Here is a 22,265-nt window from a genome sequence, read left to right as displayed (position 1 = left end):
TGTCTAGTTACTGGGACTAGAGGTTGCCCCTCTAGGGAACCCCCAGTTAGAAGAAATCCCCATGTTTCTGTTTGAAAGTACTCTGTGGTCATGAGAGAGCAAAACCAGAATGGGAGGAAGAGAACTCAGGGTCTAGCCGTGGTAGCAGGCTTGGATGGAGAAGGTCCTGTAGCTCACATACATGATTTCTAACCACCATGAGGTGTCAGTGGTGTCTGTGCTAAGAGCTGGGCTGCCTGGCAGTGCAGAAAAGTGTGAAGAGCAAAATCAGAGTTCAGGGAAACTCAGGCAGAGCACCAGATAAGACACGATGCTGAGACCTGCCCATCCTGAACTCTTGGTTAGAATGTTTGCAGGAATTAAACAAAGATTAACCACAGTCCAGAGAAGTGATGACACCTAGTCCTGTAGTTCATACTGGTGTCTCTGGGATTGTTGGGCATCTCATCATCTAACACCTTTCTCAAGCACCTGAAAGAAGATAATAAACATTTTTATGTGCACATTCCAGAGGCTTCTGGTGAGGACAAAGAAACAGTACCAGCAATTTTGAGAGGTTAGGGCTGGTCATGGAAGAGTGAGGATGCAGTTGTACATCAGCTTAAATCATACCAAGCGTGTCCTGCCTTCTTTCCTCTATGGTACTGGTGCTCGTGTGCTTGAATGGGGCTGGTTCTTCCAGAAAACAGTCACTGGTTAGGACTGGGAGCTGGTCTCAATTCCCAGAGCAGACTTGCTTAATGGGAGCACTGCTGTGGATACCATGGAGAATTCGTGCATGTGCTTGAGGCAGAAGAAGGAAGGTCTTTATCAGCCCTTTGGCCAGATTTTGCTGCCGTGGAGCTGCGTCGTGGCATTCTGTCTTGCTGAGGCATAACTGGGAAAATAAGGGGAAATAAATCAAGTTGTACATCAGGAAACAGTGGGTTTGCAAGAAAGCAGGGAGTTAATTGCTCTTAATAGGAACAGGGATGGGCTGTGAAACGTTGTGAACAGGTAGATCTGATCTGGAGCCATCTGAAGACATAGGACTGGAGGGACCTTATGGACCATTGAGCGTTGGGTCCTGGTATTGCAGGCACTGCAGCATATGGTGTTGCGTTAATTAAGTCTGGAGTTCTGTGTTAAATCAGTTGGGGATTTTGCTTTTCCACTGGAGGCTGCTCCAAGGTTTTTTGCTGAATTTTTAAAAACTGTGTCGTAGTTTCTAGCCCAGATTTGTTCTTGGACAACTTGATATCCGTGTCTCCTTGTCTTAACGTTGTCTTTTAGCTGAACTTAGTTCTCCTCTTTCTGGAAGTGGTTGGAGAGCAGTCATGTCCTTCAGGGGAGCTCTGTGCTCTTCTCATCTAGCGTTGATTTGAGTTAAACTTCATGAGGTGACCCGAGTGCCACCCAGCACTCTGGGGAAGAGCTCATGGGGACCTAGTGCCACAGCACTGGCACCACCATGTTCACAAGAAACGTCTCTGGAAGCTGCCTTTCGTCACTCTATTGTGTAGGAGGTGATGATCAACGCGTCCTGGTCGTGTATCCTGTTCTTCTCATCTGCTATTGTCAAGTGCAAGTTCCCAGCTCATGGGACAATGCTTCAAGTGCACATCTGCGTTTTGCTGCTGGATTTACCTCCTTCCTGGTACTCCGTTCTAAATATATTTTTTCTGCATAATTTCGAATGCTACTTTATCTGGTCTAACGTGGGAAGGCATCAGCAGATTTCATCAGTGAATCTCTAAAATTTGTGCCAAAGTTATTAATAAAAATATTAAATGACACTGCGCTCAAGGATGATCCTCAAGAAAATTAGTTGGCAGTTGCTCTCCAGCCTCGTGCCCTTGCTCAGTGCTCTGCCAGCTGCTTTTTTCCTCAAGTCAGATGTTTGTGCATAGAACAAAGCTTCTGGTAAACCTCACATTCTCCATATCAAATACCTTGCTGAATTCCAGGTAAATCAGGTTGACCACTCTTACTTGCTCGGACAGGTCAGTTGTTTTCCCACGATAAGGACACTGTTGGGTCATTCTCCTCTGACGAACGCGTGTCGCAGGATGTGCCATGTGTAACTGCAGTATTTTACCTTCCGTTTCCTTCCGAACCTTTTGCAAGCCTTGTGGTACTGCTGAGGTCAGACTTTTTTGGTCATTTCATTGCCAAAATGGTTTTTGCCCTTCTTTTTTGAAAGTGAGCACTGTGTTTTCAGTCACTCTGAGCAGCGCATCGCTGAGTTTTGTTAGAACTTGCTGCAGCAGACCCAGGGTTTCACGAGCGCCTTCTTTCTTGAGCTACGTTTTGGCCTCCTCGGCACCCTCACGTCCCCGGTTTGAGTATGGTCGTTATTTGACTTCCACCTCTTAGTTAACTTCTTACTTTCATTCCTGTCCCGTTTCTTTCCCCCTTTGAGCCTTGCCTCGGTGCGCGGCTGCGACTGGAAGCGAGGGGCGGGATCGGTTGGACTGACCGCAGGCGGATGTCACCGAGGCGCCGACACCTGAGCTGGTGCGTGGTCCCCGCTGCAGTCGGGGAGGGGGCACCAGCGCAGTCAGTGCAGTTGCAGCCCCCTGACTTGGCTTTGACTTGGCGAGGTGAGGTGAGCAGGCTCCCACGGACTGTGAAGGTGCCCGTCCTGACTGGGATGGCCAACAGCACAAACCCAGCTGTGGGCAGACGTGCTCATCTTCTTCCCCACCAACCTCCCAGGTTAGGTGAGGTGAAATAGCCCTCAAAGCCGTCCCATCATTCACATACGAGGACAAGCTTTTTTTTCTTTTTTTCTCCATCTCTACCTTTCTCCACAGTACCTCTCGCTCTCTTCCCACGCACTTGTTACATCTGTAGCTGAACATGCAGTCCTGTCTTTTCTTTTGCAGTGTGACAAAAGACAGAATGAGTTAAAAAGTTCACTTCGTCCCCGTCCTCGCCGTCCTCTGAAGTACACAACTCCATGCTGAGCAGGTCCTTTTTATCTCCAGTGAATGATCTGCTTGTTCTCAGCATCCTTGTCGAAGTGACCATTTATCCGCTTGAATCTGGGGCCTTTCCTCTCAGATTGTTTCCTCACTGGTGCTGCACGTTCATGGCATCTTTTGAATTGAAAGTATTTTCTGTTTTTCCTGACGATCCATGTCCTGACTGTTGAGTGCAGCTCTATGTATTCATCCATTTCTTCATTTTCTTAAGATTTATCCTTTAAAAACAGAGGCCTAACTACAGACCTACTTTTGGTTTATCCTTCCATTAATCTACACTGACCTTCTACAACCTGCCTTTCAGCGTTTGCATTCCTTCTAAAATCAACCAATTTAAAAAACAACCAAAGACAAAACCTGGTAAAACCTTTAAAAACTTCACCTTTTGTTGTGGTTCTGTGACTTTGGTGAAGGTGGTCGTGCAGTTTTACAGTTAGAGAAACCCAGAGACATTACTAAGAGCATCCCCATCTCTGTCTGGGCAGTGAATGTTTCTTACTGGGACTTGTCCTGAGGACAGCATTTGTCTTCCCAATAATGTTACAGTGATTTTTGATCATACTCGTACGGAGTCCCTGGGCCTCAGCACAAGCAGCTTATCTTTCCTTTCCCCCAGGCGCTTTGATAGAACAGATACTTTCTCTACCTTTGTATTTCTCTTTAGTCAACTAAACTGTGACCGTCTGACGCTTCCCACCCACCTGTACCTTTGTTTCTTTGTTGGCCGTGATACATCTCCCTCAGTGTCTGGTCCCAGTTGCTCCCCGCCGTGTCTCTGTCCCCCCTCCAGCACCCGTCCCTGCCCTGCGCCGGCAGCTGGGCCGCTCCGTGCCGTTGTCCAGCTCCCGGCATTTGTCTGTGAGCATTTCACCCCGTCTGCCCGCACACTGTGAACGCTGCAGGCTCACACGTGTCGCCCACCATGGGAAGGGTCCGGCCAGCTGGACGGAGCGCTGGTGGCCCATGTGGGCAGGCGGTGGCTGGTGGGTCACCTCTTCATTGCTTTTTGATTGACCGTGCCTTGCCCAGATGGGGCACGGTCTGCCACCCACCGTATCGCTTGCCTGGCTGCTGTTCCCATCCGTGTAAGCGCTTCCATTCCGTGTTCATCCACCCACTGACACTTTGTGTGCATCCTCTAACCGTCTGCAGAGAGACGTCTCCCAGCCCAGCCTGACGTCTGCTCTGCCGCGTGCAGAACGGAGAACCCCATCGTTGGGAAGCGTTTGGAGAAGAGCAGAGCGACAGCTGGGGCACTTGAGGGATCCACTTGGGGAAAGATGGAAAATTTGAGTACGGTTTAATCAAGCACTGTGTATGGCACAGTGTTTGCAAATCATCCAAGAGTTGTTTGCAAATCATCCAAAGGTTACGAGCATCTGAAATGTGAAGTGTGGGGAGGAGCAGGAATTGCGCAGGATGAGCCAAGGGGTAGAACGAGGAGAAATGGAAATTAAGTCAATCAGAGGTGATATTTGGGGTGAAATGTGGCAGAACATGGCTAAGATTCTTCGTTAGGTTTCTCACCACCCTTTATCTCTGATAAAACTTGCTAAACAAAATATAAAGTGTTAAGCACTGGCAGATGTGCTGGATTGCAACTTGAACAGGCTGTTCCCAGGCTGGCGATGCATGCAAGTCTCCAGTGACTCTGGCAGGACTGAATTTCCCCGAAAGTCTCTGCTCCTAAATAGGGCTTGTTCTCTTTTCCTAGACAGAAGCAGTTCGTTAGACGGCACTCTGCAGGGACCAGGCCGGGGTACAAAGCGATATTCCCAAGATTCCCCTCCATACAGTGCTCCTCTCTCCCCCAAGTTACCAAAGAATGACCGTCACCCTTTGGAAGGTGAGCACAGCGTCTCTTCCCAAAGCTGGCTGTTTGTAGCTACTTGTAACGGATACAGCAGGGTTAGATTTGCCGTGCCAGAGCGAGCCGTGGGTGCAGGAAGTCTGCTTTGCTGTGTCTCTGGGATGGGTCAGGGCTTGGCGTTTCAGAGAGAAGGGAAGAAACTGCTCTACACCAAGGCAGGGTCCCCAAGCAGTTGTGTAAGGAATGTGGAATGCAGGGAGAATTCCTTCTGCACTGGTAGTCATCATCTAGTAACGTATAATCTGAGATTTAATTACCCGTATTTTAGCTTCCATTGCTATGCATGGTATTAGTGGTCATAAAACTTGCCCAGTTGCTTCAGTCAGTCTCCCCCAGCCCCGAATTTTTCCATGAAGGTTTGCTGCAGTGTATGGTACGGATGCTGATGTGCAGCTGTATAGCCAGGAACCTGCTGCCCTTTCCCAGGATCCCGTCTTGTTCCTCACAGTCCTCCCTAAAGAGCAAGGAGAGTCTCGGTAGTGTGAGCTTCACCAGCTGAACCCAATCAGATCATACCGGCCTGCGGTGTCCGTCGGTGACGCTGGCGCAGACGTGCTGTGCCACGTTCTCAAAAGCACTTGCAGAAATGTTCTCTTTGGTGGGTGGTCCATAGGTGTCCCTTGCATGTGCAGGTGGGAGATTTCCAGTGGGTCCAGGTAGCTGGAGGACTACCTGAGCCTGAGCAGGAGTCTTCAATAAATACCCTTCCATCTTCCCTTTTGTTTCGAAGTGCAGACACTCCATAATGCACACTGGAGATTTAACTTTGCTAAAGCCTTTTAATTAATTGACGGTGAAATCTGCTCAGGCGTTAATCTCAACTTTTTGTAATACATCCCTGAAAAATTGCTGGAGACTCTTGGCTGGGCTCATAGTTCAGTGGCTTTGTGATCTGTTACTGGCCCTTCGGCGTCACCGTTTCCCTGGTCCTTGCTGAGTTTGCTCAGCTTGTGTTGTTGATCCCAGATTTAAGAGTGTACAGCCTCCTGTGCACTGTGGTGTGATTTTAGTCCATCACTGTGCCCTGTGCTCTTCAGGATTCCTGATCCCGTATCTGACACGTCTGATCTGAACCTGTGCCCTGTGCCGGACGGTTTGTAGTGGCCTTAAGTATCTACATTGATTAAAATCACAGATTTGTCACATAGCTGATATGAAGAGCAAGGTGACCTGTGGGACTATCTCATCTATTCCAAGATATCGACGATTCAGAAATTGTTCTCTGAGGCCCAGTTTTTTCTCAGCTCTAGATACAGGTTCTTGCTGGTCTCCTTGACGTTCTTCTCCAATACATCAACCGCTGCACGTAGGTAACCATTAGCAAAGCCTGTCCGCTCCTCCTCTAGCAGCAGGCGGACCCTGCAGCATTCAGCCTGTTCTTGAAGCGCAGTCATGGGCTTAAAAATTAAGTGCCTTGGTTACGTGATGAATATTGTACACACTATATATTGTTAGTGAAGAGAGAAGGCTTCCATAATGGGTAACTCCAAGGAGGAACCTACATTAGGTTGTCTACAAGATCAATTCTTAGTCTGCCTCAAAGTCTATTGAATGATCTCTCGGGTCATGCCATCTGGATGCCCAGCACGCTCCAGCCTTTTCTGTAGAAGTAAAGACAAGTGGGCAGAATGTGTGCCTTCACGTGAGGATGATGATCTTGTTGGTGTGTGAACTTCCTACAGCAACTTGGTCTTGGTCTGTTCTTCGTCCAAGCAGGGGGCGTACAGGGCAGGGAGTACCGAAGTGCAGTTCCAAATTCCATCTAGAAATCCATTTTTATCCCACAACTAAAAGCCTATTCATCCTCCTCCACCATGAAATTTAAGTACAAGCAGGACTATTTGCATTTCACAGGGTATGTTTTAAGAGTATGAGCCTGAAATACTTAGATATTGACTGTTTCTCAAGCAAGGAGGTGCATCTTCTCGCAGGGATGAACTACCCCAGCAGAGTCTCTTCTGGCTTCAGCAGTGTGACAGACAGCAGATCCTGAACAGTTCACAGTTTGCCAGATTGAAGGCAGTGAGTAGCAGTGGGAATTCTTCATTCATTGTGCCTTCAGGAAGAAGTCAGAAAGATGAGGAGGGGATCTCACTTCTTAAATTGTTTTTCCTCTTGCATCTGGTGGCATTTATGTAGCTTTTTGCTAGAAAGCTGCAGTTCCAGCACAGTGGGGACCTGCTTTTCAGAGACTGTCATTTGTTGGAAACAGTGGGTGTTGAGTAGTTGTGCAAATCAGATTGATGCTTGTGGCCAAACTCCGTGTTTTAGCCGTAAAACCACACTCTTGAATCTGTAGCACTATTTGTTTAATTAAACTTTAATTATCTGCTCCCTGCCTCTCCCCTGCTAATCATGGCATGTTTTCTTACAGCGCTCCAAACGCAGGCCTGTATTTAAAACTAGTAGTTTGTGTAAGAAAATCTGCCTAAGAATTAACCACCTCCTCCTCCTCCCTCCGAAATTGGTTATCCAGGGTGAAAGGATTCTGGATAGTGTCTGTGCCTGAACGCAGTCGGTGCCCTGCCACTTGCAGAAGCATGTTGTCTTCTGCTGCAGATGATTCACAGGGCTCATAATTGTTCCCCTCTTGCCTTGTTTCCCTCTCCCTTTTCTGGAGGTGTTGTTCATCTGAGCAGTTCTCTGTCTGTTTGTATTTTTAAGAAAATCCAAAATCTCTCTTGCATTAACCCTACCAAGAAGCCTCCAGCTCTGCTGCAGTGTTTACAGCATGAGCGAGCGCTCACCAGTCTAGAGAGAGGGAGCCTGAGGATGAACAAGCAGCTTCAGTTCCTCCTCTTGGGCAAAGCAAAGTAGCGCTGCCCAGTTGCGTGGCCTCATCCTCTTCAGGTGTATCAGCATTTGCACGTGTGAGAACATGATGACATATTTGAAGAATGCATCACGGTGCATTCCCATCAGAATAATGACAATGTGTTAATAGTTGAGTTAAATATTTTCTGAAGGTGTTTTAGTGTTGCACCAGTGTGAACCCGTGCTTGTGGTCTCCCGGCCTCCCGAGCTGTAGTCTTTGTTAGGTGAGCCCGGAAATTCCTTCTGCTGATATAAATCCCCTCTGTGTGAGCTTTGGGGTCTTCACAAGCAGTTAGACACACATCTTTGCACATCTGAGGCGAGTGTCTCGGGGCTTCCTGGCAAGTTGAGGCTGTGTTTCACCTTCACGTCCTTGAAGGATGGAGATGTGCAGCACAGACCCGTTCCCATGCCTGTAGCTGCTTTCCTGTCACAGAGCATCCAGACCAGTGCAGTGACCCCTCTCATGCCTCTGCACTTTCCCGTGAGTCAGACATCACCCTTTTGCACAGATGTTTCATTAGGAAGTGGTTTGGGTTTTAAGCAAAACTGTCCTGCTGGAGAGGAAACCAAATGTAGGTGCTGTGAAGAAGCTCCTACGGAGTGCCACTGGTGTAAGTCGCATCCGCTGCGTCGATCTGCATGGGCCTGGATCAGGGAATCTCTGTCCACCCCTGGGCCAGAGCAGCCACCCCAGTACAGAGTTTACATCCAGTCTTGTTCTGAAATGGGATGGTGAGAGAGTGGTGTGGGAGTGAAGGAGGGGTCCAAAGTTGTTCAGGAATAGTCATGAGTCAGAGAGCCTTCTTTTGTGCTTGGAGAGCAGGTGAAAACACATCTACCCACGTGGGAAGCTACAGCATGTGGGCCAGCACGCAACACAGGTCACGGGGGGAACAACAGCCTGCACACAAGCACTTTTTCAGCAGGAGATTTTAAGGATGTGCTGCTGGGTTCTAAGAACATCCTGGAGACCTAAAAGCAAAGAAAGGCAGAAGTGCCTCAAGTGTGGAGTAACAAAGCCCACGAGATGGAGAGTGGCAGTTATGTAGGTGATAACCTCACATCTGCTTCACTGAATTGCCAAACAGCTCAACAAGAGGGATGTTTCCATTTTGTAGCCTTATGAGATGAAGCCAGGGAAGATGTGGGCTAGCTGCCTCCAGCTGAACTCACCTCTGGGGTCTCTGCTCAAACACAGACAGCAGAAGCCCTGAAACCAGAGGATCTCAGTTCACAGACTAGTCCTATAGTTTGTAAGATCCAGAGAAAACATGCCTCCAAGAGAGGTTGCCCCGGTTGGTGGGACCCAACCTCTGCAACACATGGGTACCTCTTCAGGCTCTGGCAAGTTGCATCTCCCCTTGCTGGAGTATGGCAACATCAGCTTAGCGGGAAAGTTTGGGAAGATCTCAACAGCTTTTGGGTCTCACGGGCTACAGTATTGACTCTGCACCCTCACCACCATCCCAGTGCAGCACAACTGTGCTGTCTGGCTTCTCACCTGTGGCTCCTGCAGTCTGGGAAGTCCCAGGGAAGAAGCCTGTGACGTGGCTGGGACAGTTGCTCAGGTTTCTTCATCCTTGTCACCTACCATGGTGTTTGAGTGGCAGCAGCTCAGGACTGTGAGCTGATCTTGGGGTCTCTACAGACACTGGTAAGGAGCTCCTGCTCCCAGCCAGGTGCAGTGGCCCAGCATAGAGTGCCCAGGCGATACCCCTTGTTGTAGAACTGTGTTCCTCCTTGGCTGTACGAACTTGCCAAGTATTTCACAATGAGGAACCCGCGTTTTTGAGAATGACTCATGAGGCACCAAGTCTGCCTGGACTGAGACTAGGTTGCGCGTGCCGTAGTAAAATCTAAACCCACGTGGTCCTGGGATGAAGCTGGCACAGTCTAACAGCAAAGGGAGATGGGTTGCTGGCTTGGCCAATGCAGTATATCACCCTGGAGAGTCTGCTCAGCCCCTTCATCCTAATTCTGCCGTTGACAGCTGAAAATTAAATGTGTTTCTGGAAAAGAAGGTGGGGAAGCCAGTCTCGCACTGGGACCCCTGCCCGGGGAGAGCCCTCTGCCCTGTCCTTCCTGCGCGTGTCCCAGCAAAGGGTGTTGGTCACTGACTTGGTTAGACAGTGAAAAAGGGCCCAGGAGGAGGTTGAGAGCGGTGAGCAGCTGGTCACCAGCACCTTGCACTGGGGGCCAGGGGATCAGCGTGGAGTGTGTGTTGCCTGGCCATGACTGCAGCCGAGCTGCTCAGGGAGCCTCCTGCTCCCTCCTGCCCTGCCTGTGTGCTGCCATCCTGCAGCAGGAGCCTCACTAAACATCTCCCACAGTCCCAGCCGCCTGGTCCGTCCCTGCACGTGATGCACAGCGCTTGACCCCGCATCTCGGGGAGCCTCCTCTCCCCACCCAGGGCTGTGGTGTGAGTCCTGTGCCCGCTGGCAACCAGAACGGGCAGCCCTCCACCACCTGCCACCCCGTGCCACATAAGGGAAGCAGTAAGGGCACAGGACCGTGAGCCAGAGCTGGTGGTGGCATTAACAGAGTAGCTGCTGCTCCGGCCTGGGTACCAACCACTGTCACTGTTAAGTGGTGAGACTGGCATTTGCCAGGCAAACACCAGGCTGCAGTGCTTCAGCAGTGCCTGGTTTAAGTTCTGTGCTTTTGAGGAGACCACCACCGTGGTGGCTGGACCCTGCTCCCGCAGCCGCGTGCGAGCTCTGACGCCGAGCGGTAACGTCGGGCTGCGTGGCGTTCGGGTGCACTGACTGCAGCTTGGTGCGTTCCAGGTGAAACCTTTGTTCTGGGAGATGGCCTCCCAGGGCCCTTGGAGCCTCGCCTGGACCCCATGGACTCTGCCTTGAATTCTGTCAATTCATCCAGCCACAGCAGGAGCTCCAGAGACTATCGCCTGCAAGGATACAGGCACCTGCACCAACCCTCTAGCCTCACCCAGGGCAGTACCTCTGCCTTGCGTAGGCTTAGCTCTGGGGGTAAGAGAGTTCAGAAGCCAGCCCTCCGATTGTAAATTTGGCAATAAAGGGCTTTTCTAACTCCAGTTACACCTTTCTAACTTCAGCAAGTACCAGAGACTGGCCTCTACACTGTTAACCAGGTAGTCTGTTAGGTTTAACGGTAGCTCTAGAGACGTGGCAGATGGGCGGGTGGAATTACGGAGAGGTGATGCTTGCAGGGTCACTCGTTCGGCGTCGTGACTAGGTGGGACCTGGAGGTCAGTGGATAGGAAGGAGGAGGCAGGAGCTGGATTTGCGAGCATGGGCAGGGGGCTGCCGAAGTGATACCTGGGTCTCTGAGTCTGTGAGGATGGACTGGGAACGGCCAGGGAGTGGAAAACTGCCTGACGGGGCTGGGACGTGGGGCGGGTGGCCGGGAGGGTGGGCGCACGCGCGATCGGCAGGTGTCCGTATGGCCGAACAGGGACAGGAGGGCTGTTCGTTGCGGTAAAGCAGCACGTGTCAAATCCAGGCGTTGGCAGAAGAAGTTGTCGTTTCAGGTGCACGGCATCAATTAAAGCATCTAAAAAGCTCAGGCTGCTGATGCCGTGGTCCGTATGCAGGCAGAGAGCTGGGACGAGGGGCTGTGCCGATGCCGGCACGTTGGGAGCAGGACTTTTGTTAGCTGGGGCCGTGCTTCAGTACAAGGGAATTGTGCCCGTGGGCTCAGTCCGTCAGAAAATGCAACCGATGAAAACGTAAAACAGCTTTGCCGTGTTAAAATTGCTGCAGGTGGTGTTGGGAGCAGGGGGAGAAATGGTGCGTGGGGAGAGAAGTGGGAACGGAGGGTTGTTTCCTGCGAAGGTGGGAACCGTCAGCAGGTGGGCAAGAGTAGGAATGGGGGGGGCCAAACTCAGCTGAAGGAGAGCAAGAGGAAATTGGGGTTTAGAGTGAGGAAAAGGGTTCAGTGTAGGAGGCTGCCCTGAGGAGTAGGGCCTAAGGAGAGAGAATAAGGCTGCGGTGCTAGACCTGTGCCACGGGAGTCTCTGGGGCATGGCTGGGACGTGCCCTTGGCATTGTCTGTGCCGTTGGTTTGAGAGAGGAGACTGAGTGGTAGAGGGTGAATAACTGCTGGTGATGCTGCGGGGATGCCTGGAGTAACGGCCGCTGTCTCGCCCTTCCTCCCCAGGCTCAGACAGATACCTGGGATCCCGAGACGTCTCGCGGCTGGGCAGCCGCGACCCCTCGTCCTGGACGGTGGAGGAGGTGATGCAGTTCATACGGGAAGCGGATCCACAGCTGGGACCCCACGCTGACCTCTTCCGAAAACACGTAAGTACGTCTGTACGTGCGTGTGTGTACGTATATATCATATATGGGAGGGGGCAGATCATCACACAAGGGAAATCGGGGGGGTCAGAAGAATGGCAGCACTTTGTACCAGCTGGAGTTTTGTGCTAAGAAAAACATCCTCATGAATGAGGATGTATCCTGCCGTAGGAGGATGTATCCAACCGTATCCTGGGCTGCATCCAAAGCAGCGTGGGCAGCAGGTCAAGGGAGGGGATTCTGCCCCTCTGCTCTGCTCTCGTGAGACCCCCACCTGGATTACTGCGTTCAGCTCTGGGGTCCCCAGCACAAGAAGGACATGGAGCTGCTGGAGCGGGTCCAGAGGAGGCCACGAAGATGATCCGAGGGCTGGAGCACCTCTGCTATGGAGACAGGCTGAGAGAGTTGGGGCTGTTCAGCCTGGAGAAGAGAAGGCTCCGGGGTGATCTTATAGCAGCCTTCCAGTACCTAAAGGGGGCCTACAGGAAAGCTGGAGAGGGGCTTTTTACAAGGGTGTGTAGTGACAGAACAAGGGGCAATGGATTTAAACTGAAAGAGGGGAGATTTAGATGAGATCTAAGGAAGAAATTTTTCACTCAGAGGGTGGTGAGGCACTGGCACAGGTTGCCCAGAGAAGTTGTGGCTGCCCCATCCCTGGAAGTGTTCAAGGCGAGGTTGTATGAGGCTTTGAGCGACCTGGTGTAGTGGAAGGTGTCCCTGCCCATGGCAGGGGGGTTGGAACTAGATGATCTTTGAGGTCCCTTCCAACCCAAACCGTTCTGGGATTCTATGATTCTATGAATCCCGCTCGTACATGTTCAGGCTTGGGATCCTCTTACTCAGCAGTCGTTGAGGGGAAGCCATGGCAGCCCAGTACGGCTCCTGGGACCGCTGCCTTTGTGCCTACGGAGAGCTCAGTTCTTCCCTGGAATTGAACCCTAGTGCCAAAAATACAAAGCCGTGTTCATCCTGGAGTCTTAACATTCACCTTGTAGCACATTTCTCCTGGCAAGAAACATGTTCCAAGTGGAATTCATGGAGTGTGTTGTGTTAAACTCCCGTTTCCTGTAAAAAGGTGTCTCCCAAGGCTCTGGTTCTTGTGCGTGTCTTTAAGTGTAGAAGAGCTGCAGATACACAGCATGGTGTTCGTACAGTTAAAGCTACAAAAAATTTTGGCAGCTCCATGTCCTGATTCCTGCCAGACAGTTCGTCTTCCACCTTTTGATTCAGACCACGTTGTACCTGGTGGTGCTCTTGAAGTCAGAAGAGCAGTAGGAGAAAATACCCATCTTCCCAGGCAGGAGAGGTGGACGAGATGCTTCTAGCTCCGTGCTGGGCTGAGACAATGCTCTTTTTTCCTTTTTTTAATTAGTTCTATTTTAGAACCACCAGTAATTGAAAAATGTTTTAATTATGCAAGAGAGTGCTCAGCTCTGCTGAGGGATGAAAGTCCCCTGTGTCAGCAATCCTGAGGAAGAACTTTGCTTTAATTTGAAGATGGGAAAAGAAGAACAAACCCGGTACTGGAGATTACTGGAGATCTTGCCAAGTGCAAGACCTAACTGAGCATCCACACAGGACAGGATTTTCTCTTGTTAGATGCTGTGAATTTTACTTTTCATTTATAAGTCCATTAACGTTTTCTTCATGGAAACCTGTCCACTGCAAAGCTCTGGGCCAAGCCAGGACCAGGTCAAGGAAAGGAGCGCTGCAAGGGACTGGGAAACTTCCATTCGCAGATGCCAAGTGCAAGGCTGTTCTCCAGTTGTTTTGAGCTTAGTGATCCCTCTTCTCCTGAGCCTCAGCGAGGGCACATCTGGCTCAGCTGTAAAGCATCAGATAGTTTTGAAAGCTGTGATGTTGAAACCAGCCCTGCCACAGCTGGGATGCTCCAGCATTGCTCTGCCAGATGCTGGGACTTTGCTTAGAAAGCCCAGAAACCAGCTCCGCACACAGCGACCGGCTCTTGCACAGGGCTTGGTCCCCTCATCTCCTTCAGCCTGGGCACCAGGGCTGGTCAGGGCCCCTGCACGCTGTCCCAGGATGTTTTCCCTGCAGTGGGGTGACAATGCCCTGGAGTGAGAGACTGCTCCCCTGCCCTGCCGCTGCCTCAATTACTCCTGTGTCAGGAAAACCCCCCTCTTTCCCTTCCTCTCCACCTCCCTTCAGGATTTGCTGACCAGCTGAACAGGGCTCCTGGGTGTTTATCACCCAGCAGATTTCCCATCGCTATGTTGGGGTCTGGGAATGAACCCTGGGATGCAGGGATGCCCGCGCTGGGATGCTGCAGTCATGTACAACCCTCCTCCTTGGCTGTTGAGCAGCGCTTTCACACCCAGCTGTGCTGCTTCAGCTGTTGTCGTTTTGAGCATGGTCTGGCTCGGTGGGCAGGGTTGGGGCTTCCAGATGTCCACGGCTGGTGGTACTCATGGGCACTCGTGTCTCTCCTTGCAGGAGATCGACGGGAAAGCCCTGCTCTTGCTGCGGAGTGACATGATGATGAAGTACATGGGGCTGAAGCTGGGGCCAGCCCTGAAGCTCACTTACCACATCGACAAGCTAAAGCAAGGCAAGTTCTGAAAGGACGCTTGGCTGGACGGATCCTGGAAGCTCCGCTCCCGGCCATCCATACCCGCGCTCGCCTGCCGACAGGTACGCATGCACACACACCCATTTACGCCGCAGACGGACACCTCGCCGACACCCCGGCCCCGCTGCAGGGGTCCAGCCACCCGCCCACCCCTGCGCCAGTGGCCAGGCCCCGGAGGGTGCTCGGGAGGAGGCTGGCACACAGCTGGCCCCAGGGCTTCGCACCGGACTCAGCCGTGGGTGTCCGATTGGAAGCGGAGAGTCTCTCCCTGCGGCCCAGCCGGCACTTCTCTGCAGGCTCCCGGTCCTGCTTCCCTGGGATGGAGCACTGGCTGTGGGCAGAGCCAGTGGGGACTGGGCACTCGCGCCAGCTCCTCTCCCTCCCGGCCTCGCCTGCTCAGGGTGGCCCTCGGCACCCGCCCCCTCGGAGGGGCAGTGGGCCAGGGGGGCTGAAGGCTTTGTGCTCCGCTGGGCAGCCCGGCTGCGAGGGGCACAGCACCCCCGACCTGAGCTCAGCCCCCGCAGCATCACGGCGACCTCGGAGCAACGACCGTCCCATCCCATCCTGTCTTCCATGCCCGGAGGGAGCCAGCTGCCCGTCCCAGGGGCCACACGCCTCCCGGGCTCTGCCTGCTCCACAGCTCCCAGCCTTCCTCCGGCTGAAGACACCGAGCTGGGGATGGAGCCCTTCGTATTTATTTCTGACCAGGAAGGCTGCACGGTGGCACACGGCACTGCCCGGGAGCGCGGAGCGGCTGCGGGAGAGCCGCGGAGCGAGGCTGGGTCTGGTGCACCCGTGGCAAGGACAGGCCTGGGGCAGCGCCGGAGGCTGGCTGGATGCTGCAGGACTCGACTGATCCTTCTCTCCTTTTTTTTTTTGAGTTTTTGGTTGTTTGTTTTTTTTTTTTTATAAGGAGTTGTCTGTTTAAAATGAAATTTTTCTACCTATTGTTGAACTCACAACTCTTGGAGATTTTTAGCCAGAGATGCAAAGGTTCGTCTTCCCAGGGGCCCTCCCGGTCCTCTGGTGTTTCGATCCGTCCCAGCTCAGCGTGTGTGAGAGGGTGTTGGGTCTGGCAAGTCAGAGGATCCCAGTGCGGTGACCTGTCCTTGCGTTGCTCTTCCTGGGAGGGCTTTGCCCCACCGGGGGCATTTGTTTGTTTCAGACAGTCTAATGTATTTATTTTTGATGGCACTTGAGCGGTGACCCGCTGTCCCAGACACGTCACTGCAGCTGCAAGAGGAGTATCAGAGTGGATGGAGGCCACCCAGCCGTGCCCCGTGTGCCCTGGCAGCAGCTGCCAGGCTCGGGGCTGCCTTTGGGGACAGGGGCTGCCCGTCCCCTGAGCATCTCCTGCCCCGGCCTGGGAAGAACTGGGGAAGGGCTGACGGGGAGAGGCGTGGCGGAGGCGAGGGCTGTCCCAGGCGTGTGCCCACGCGTGCACCCACAGTGTGCTCCCGCACACGCTTCCCTTCTGCCGTGACAAAGGGCTGGGACAGGGATCTCCACTGCAAGCACTTCGTTCTCCTGTCTCCAGCTCACCCTCTGTGCATCCGGAGCAACATCTCGCATCCTCTTCCCTGCCAGCCTCGAGGGCCCGTGGCCAGCAGCAGAACGGGCGCCCTGGCAAACAACCCTCCAGTCTCTTGCACTGGGTCAGGTTTACCCCTAAGGGGAAAAGTTGCAAAAAAAAAAAAAAAAATACCCCAAAGTAATAAAAAGGCTTTTTGTTGTACAGCAGAGGCTGCGCTGCAGTCCCTGCGGCCGGAGGGAGCTGGGGCTCCGGCCACCCGCAGAGCCCCGTCGCCGCTCCCCGCGTCGGCCCCGGGACACCCCTTGTTTTCTCCCACCGCTGATCCTGCTGGCCCGCTGCAGACTGGTCCCCGTGCGGGGTCAGCCCGCGCTTTCCTCGGCACTTATTTTACGTTCATTTGTTTCTAAATAAAAGGATAACGACGTTCCTCCCCGCTGGTGGTGTGTGCACTGACGGAGTGCTCGGCGGGTCGCCGGCAGCATCTCCCCACGGGCACCTGCCGTTGGGGTGCTGGGGACAGGCACTGGGGGGTGCTCCAGGACAGGCAAACCCCTGGCGGCTCCTGCCCGGCTCCTCCGGTGCTGTCTGTGGGAGAACTGGGCCGGACCTGGGCTGAGACAACCCAAAGGACACAAGTGCTCTGGTGGCACGATGAATGAGGCACAGCAGCGTCTGTCCCGTCGCCACACAGCCCCTCTCACCTGCCCCAGGCTCCTGCTGGTGCCACCTCTGCCTCTCAGAAGCCTGAGAGCTTCTCTGAGCCTCTCAGAGTGGTGGTTGGTCCCGTAGCCAAATACAGACCAAGCACCATTGCTGCTCTCCAGGATGTTTTTCCCCAGGAGCATCCCTGGCAGAGAAGTGCTGTGTGTCCCTGGGCTGCCACACACGCGTGGTGGAGGGGGCTCCATCACTACAGGAACGGTTCGGAGCCCCCTGGCATTGCCGGTTCCTGGGCCAGGAACGTGGTTGCTCTCAGGGGTGTGCAGGATTGGCAGTGGTGTGGGCAGAGGCTTCTGCAGTTCTTTGGAGCTTCTGGGGCACCCTGCCACCTGGAGGGATGTTGGGGCAGGGAGCAGCCCCCACTGGAGTCCCTGAACCACACACCTTAAATCTGCCCGTCTGCCCCAAGATAGTGCCCTGAGGCAGGTAAAAGTGGGCACAAGGTGGGGGGAACAGCTGAGCCCCCCCTCCCCAATCGCTTACCAACGCAGACCATCGCCATGACCATGGACCCCACATCCGAGCAGCTGCAAGTCAGCTGGGAGCTGCTGGAGGCAGCTTCATCCCACAGCGAAGGAGCAGGGGCAGGGGCATGGGCTGGGCAACACAGAGGGGCCAGAGACCAAAGGGGCCCAGCCAGCCCCACACCGTGCTTGGGCACCTGCAGCACATGCTGGGGTGCTCTGCCTGTGCCCTGGGCCCAGCTGGGCTGCTCTTCCAGTGGCACTACGAGGTGGTGGTGACCTACCAAAGTGGGTCTCCCCTTCATGCAAATTTGAGCCTGGGATTTGTGTCCTGGCTTGAGATGGGCCTGGACCACCATGTGACATCTCCTCGGGCTGGTGGTGAAGGGAAGATGCTGACTGGAGACCACAGGTGAGAGGCACCCAGCCCCAAGGAGGGCAGTGAGGTGGGTGCTGCTGGGGAGAAAGGGCCTAGGCTGCTCCTGGAGGTCCAGCAATAGGTTGGGTGGGAGAAGCACCCCAGGTCTTGCCTGTAGCCTTGGCTTTGCTGCCGTGGGGCTCGCTGGGACCCCTGTTCAGGTGCCTCTGGCCCAAATTCAGCCTTTGGACCGTTTGGTGGCACTGGTGCTCCCAGCCTGGGCTGACGGGGACGTGGGGCTCTGCTGTGTCAGCGCCCAGCCCTGGCCCCCACACCCAGCATCTCCTCCCGGGACAGCAGTGGGAGTGAGCGTGTCCCTGCCCACAGCCCCACGGCGCAGAGCCTGGGTGGTGGCTGGATCCATCACCTTTCAGGCTGGAAGGGGCGCAGGGGTGCCTTAGCCAGGTCCCACAGTGGCCATGCTCCCGCCTCTCAGTGACGAGCCCCACAGAGACCCATTTTATTTGTAAAATTTCACTGCATCTTCCTTCCTTCAACTTTACATGCTGGTTTCTGTTGCAGCCCCAGACAAGGAGTTAAAATGCAGCAGCTAAGGGTGGGCATCAAGGCAGAGAACAGCTGCCACCCTGGGGCATGCTGCCCCAGCCCTGGCAGGAGATGGAGGACTGCGGTGGGGCTGCCTCCGCCATCCCACCACAGTGGGAACGCCGCTCAGGGGGAAGTTTTCCCAGCACACCCCCAGATCAGGCTGTAGAGACAGCCAACTCCTGCCTGGGCAGAGGGTGGTGGGCAGAGTCAGGACAGAGCTGGGAGGGTGGTGGGCACAGTCGGGACAGAGCAGTTGGGGCGGGTGGCCCTGGGATACCTGTCCCCAGGGCAGCTTTGGGCAGGGGGGGCTGGCTAAATACCCCTAGGCACGTTCCTACCACCCTGTGGTGGGCACCAGGCAACCAGTGCTCCCAGCTATCAGGGATGAGGGAGCAAACCAGCCCGCAGTGTCATGCAATTCCAAACTGTCATCCTCCTGCCTGGCACAGGCTCCAGCTTCCCCCGGTTTCTCCACTGCTGGGGGAAAGCCCCATCATTTCAGCCAGACTTTAGAAACGCCCATCTAAGACCCACTGCAAATCCAGATAAAGTTTTTCTGGCTTACACTGGGTTAATTTAAAATTAGCCAGAATTATCCTGCAGTCCTTTCTCTCCCTCTGAGCTACGAAGGAACACAGCAAGCTCCTGGCTACTCATTTTATTACAAAGAAGCAGTTAATGGCCCAGTCGGTTGCAGAGTTTTGGCCCAAACAAGAACGTATCAGGAGAAAGAAAACCAAGTCATGCTCCAGATAAGGAATTCTCTCCCGCTGGCAGAGGAGCAGCCATTTCCTGGCCAGTGTCTGTTGGGTACAGAGAGCATCTCGACTGGGTCCAGCATTTTTGCAGCACTGTTACAATTTTGGCACACACGAGGAACGCTCCAAGCTCTCCTGGCTGAAAGCAGCTTGGCAGTGTGTAGTTAAAATAACGGAGGAATAAAGCAGGAGGGGCTGCGGGAACAGTCACTGCGGCTGAGACAGGGCAGCGTTCAGTGACGCTGGGCATCGGGCACGCGGGAGTCAGCGCTCAGCCAGGCTCGAGGCGTGCAGCCTCCTCAAACCTGAGCGAGCTGCAGAGTTGTGGACACACCGAGACACCTTCCTTCCTTCCTTCCTTCGGCATTCCCAGCGCCCAAAAGCTGTGCTGCTCCCGCTGCAGCAAGGGGGGGAGTGCATCTTCCCCCGGGAACCGCAGAGCTGAGCTCCTCCTAGCACGGCACGCAGCTACGCACTGGGAGTAGCCAGTGGGCACTGGTAGTAGTCAGTGGTTGCCCACTACTAACGCTGCCGGCCAACCGCGGCGCCACTCCCTGGGGAACAGCACTTGGGAATTGCATCGAGGGACACAGCAGCCGTAGGGAAAGGCAGCGGAGGGCTCTGCTCCCAATCCACTAAGGAACGCAGCACCGGCTGCTCAGTGCGAGGCAAATCCCAACTGGAGCTCTTAAAGGCAGCATCTGGAAGGAGTTAACTTCCTTTTCCAAACCTCCCCCTTGATGCAAGGAGTTGGCGTTTCCCAGCCCAGCAAGCACCAGCAAACACTGGCATGACAGGGCTGACAGTTACACCTCGTTCCAGGCAACCATGGGCTTTCCTGACAGTTTTGATTATTTTTTTTTTTTTACCTGATCCGAGTTAATTGCATCCCTGCACGGTGACAAACCACAGTTAGGGCCGATCACGTTCCAAATTAACCCCATTCCAGGAAGATTTTCCTGGTTAAAAGTCCATTGCCGGCAATGAATGCACCAAGACCACCAGCACCAAATGTTTTTAAATACTACTGAAAAAAAAAAAAAAAAAAACATTTACCCCATAAAAAAAAAGACTGCATAAAGCTGAACAGACCCATCCTCTGCAGCACAGCTCAAGACCTGAGCGACCCCCAAAATCTAGTGGTGTCCACTTCATTTCACCAGTAAGCAACACATCTGCTGAGGGAGCAGAAAGGCTGGAGGAAGCAACTCCACTGTCAGTATCCAAGACAGAAACTCGTGCCAGTGTTACCATGCATTAGGAAGGAAGCATGCGACTGGATTCTCCCCAGCACATCAGATCCTGTACTCAAATTTGCTTTTTATCTCCCAGGTGGTGCTAACTGAAGAAAGTCTAGAAGTGTGTGTGCTGCGATGAGCTCTCCTCCAGAAACAAACAGAATCTACACAGGAAATAAACAAAGGACAGAAGCATTGAGGAAATAAGGGGACAAGGTTCCGTAATGAAAATTATAAAACCATAACTTAAGAAAGCCCAAAGCTGACAGTGTTCAAGCTATTGCTGTAAGAATGCCTGGAAATTCTAATGAAGGCTCTTCTCTTCAGGGAAAACACATCTGGAGAAAGAAAGGAAAGGAGCAGGAATTACTGACAGCGAAGAGACAGGCTGGAACTGCAAAGTCTTACACTGAACACACTGAGTCTTACACACATCACCTCAGCCAAATGTAACACCTGAGACCTGACAACTCTCCTCTGCCAGGATAAAACGTGTCTGTTAGTTTTACAGGGGCACTCCAGCAACATTCTAGAACCACAGACTGGTTTGGGTGGAAAGGGACCTCAATGATCATCCAGTTCCAATCCCACCCCTGCCCCACCATGGGCAGGGACACCTTCCACTACACCAGGTTGCTCAAAGCCTCATCCAACCTGGCCTTGAACACCTCTAGGGATGGGGCATCTACAACTTCTCTGGGCAACCTGTTCCAGTGCCTCACCACCCTCAGAGGGAAGAATTTCTTCCTTATCTCTAATCAAAATCTCCTCTCTTTCAGTTTAAAGCCATTGTCCCTTATCCTATCACGGCACACCCATGTCCAAAGCCCCTCTCCAGCTTTCTTGTAGCTCCTTTAGGTACTGGAAGGTGCTGGAAGGTCTCCCCGGAGCCTTCTCTTCTCCAGGCTGAACAGCCCCAACTCTCTCAGCCTGTCTCCAGAGCAGAGGTGCTGCATTATACCCCTAGGAAAGCAGGCTCCTTCTAGAAGTCAACATTTAAATAAAACGTAGGGAGTAAGCACTGTTGAGCTAAGAATTATCTTCATGCCCTTCCCAGCCCTGCCCACTGCCGGTGCCAAAGGAAAATCACTGTGATGTTGCAGCTATTGAGAGAGCTGAGCAGAGATGTGCACCAGTCAGCTGGGCAGGGGACACGCCACACATGCCAGTGGCACTTTCCCTACAGTTTCCTCCTTTGGGGACAAGTCTCCAAGCTGCAGGTGTCTATGCAGCACCCAGACTTGTGACATGAGGCAGCACACCGGGTACAGCCAGCAAGCCGAAGTTTCAGGATATCTTCAGGAGGATAAAAATTCACAGAGAGCTTTGAATTTGCTGCTGTACCAGATGTGGGAACAGCCTAACACCTGGCCACCCCAGCTATCTTCAGCACTGCAAAGGCCCTGTCCCGTGCCCAGGGATGGGGAGGTACTTCTGTGCTAGGCTCAGGCTAACCCTCATTTTCACTCCGCAGTTAATTTTGGAAGCATCCGTGTTATGAAGGAAAGGGGAAGAGGGAAGAGCTGCACATCCTTGGTCCCCTGGCACTGAGCAATAAACCCCTGCTCTCACTCGACACGTGTGTGCACAAACACTGCTTAACTTCTCCAAGAACACCACACCAGCCAGAGCAGTGGGAAGAAGTGCTACATCCGGATCACCTACTGTGAGGGAGAACTCCGACCTTTCGTGCAGGTGGAGTTGGAACGCTAGGGTTTAGTGCCTCCACGACTGGATGACACACATCCAGTTTTCGCATCCTCACAACATCTGCAGCAGTTACTACAATTCAGAGCTCAAGTCCACTGGTTTGACAGAGAAATTTGCTGTCTCAAGAGACAGGAGAGAGCGGCTACTTCCAAAATGTTCTTTGGCAAAGGTGAGAGATTGCTCCCAAAACACCAAACTTTCTAAATCCAGTAACCCCTTGCTCAGTTTTGCCTCCATTTCCAGGAATGCGTGCCGTATTTGTGCTTTGTTGCTTTATTTGAATTTAATCTCAAACTCCCCGTGTATTTTTACACTTCATTGTGTGTTAATTTGCACAGGAAGTACCCCCCA

General features: G+C 53.1%; 1 protein-coding gene across 1 annotated transcript in view; it reads left to right on the top strand.

Annotated features, from left to right (window-relative positions):
- Positions 1-14,618, top strand: part of SCMH1 (Scm polycomb group protein homolog 1) — a 53,091-nt gene extending 38,473 nt beyond the window's left edge. The window contains exons 11-14 of the mRNA XM_086625929.1: positions 4,681-4,812; positions 10,440-10,643; positions 11,794-11,936; positions 14,388-14,618. Of these exons, the coding sequence (XP_086482055.1) occupies positions 4,681-4,812; positions 10,440-10,643; positions 11,794-11,936; positions 14,388-14,513 (605 nt within the window). The 3' untranslated portion in view covers positions 14,514-14,618. The remainder of the gene's footprint in view (positions 1-4,680; positions 4,813-10,439; positions 10,644-11,793; positions 11,937-14,387) is intronic.
- The last annotated feature ends 7,647 nt before the right edge of the window (positions 14,619-22,265 follow it).

The sequence above is a fragment of the Tauraco erythrolophus genome, chromosome 24, assembly GCF_009769465.1.
Source record: "Tauraco erythrolophus isolate bTauEry1 chromosome 24, bTauEry1.pri, whole genome shotgun sequence".
Taxonomy (NCBI): domain Eukaryota; kingdom Metazoa; phylum Chordata; class Aves; order Musophagiformes; family Musophagidae; genus Tauraco; species Tauraco erythrolophus.
This window is presented reverse-complemented; position numbering and strand designations above follow the sequence as displayed.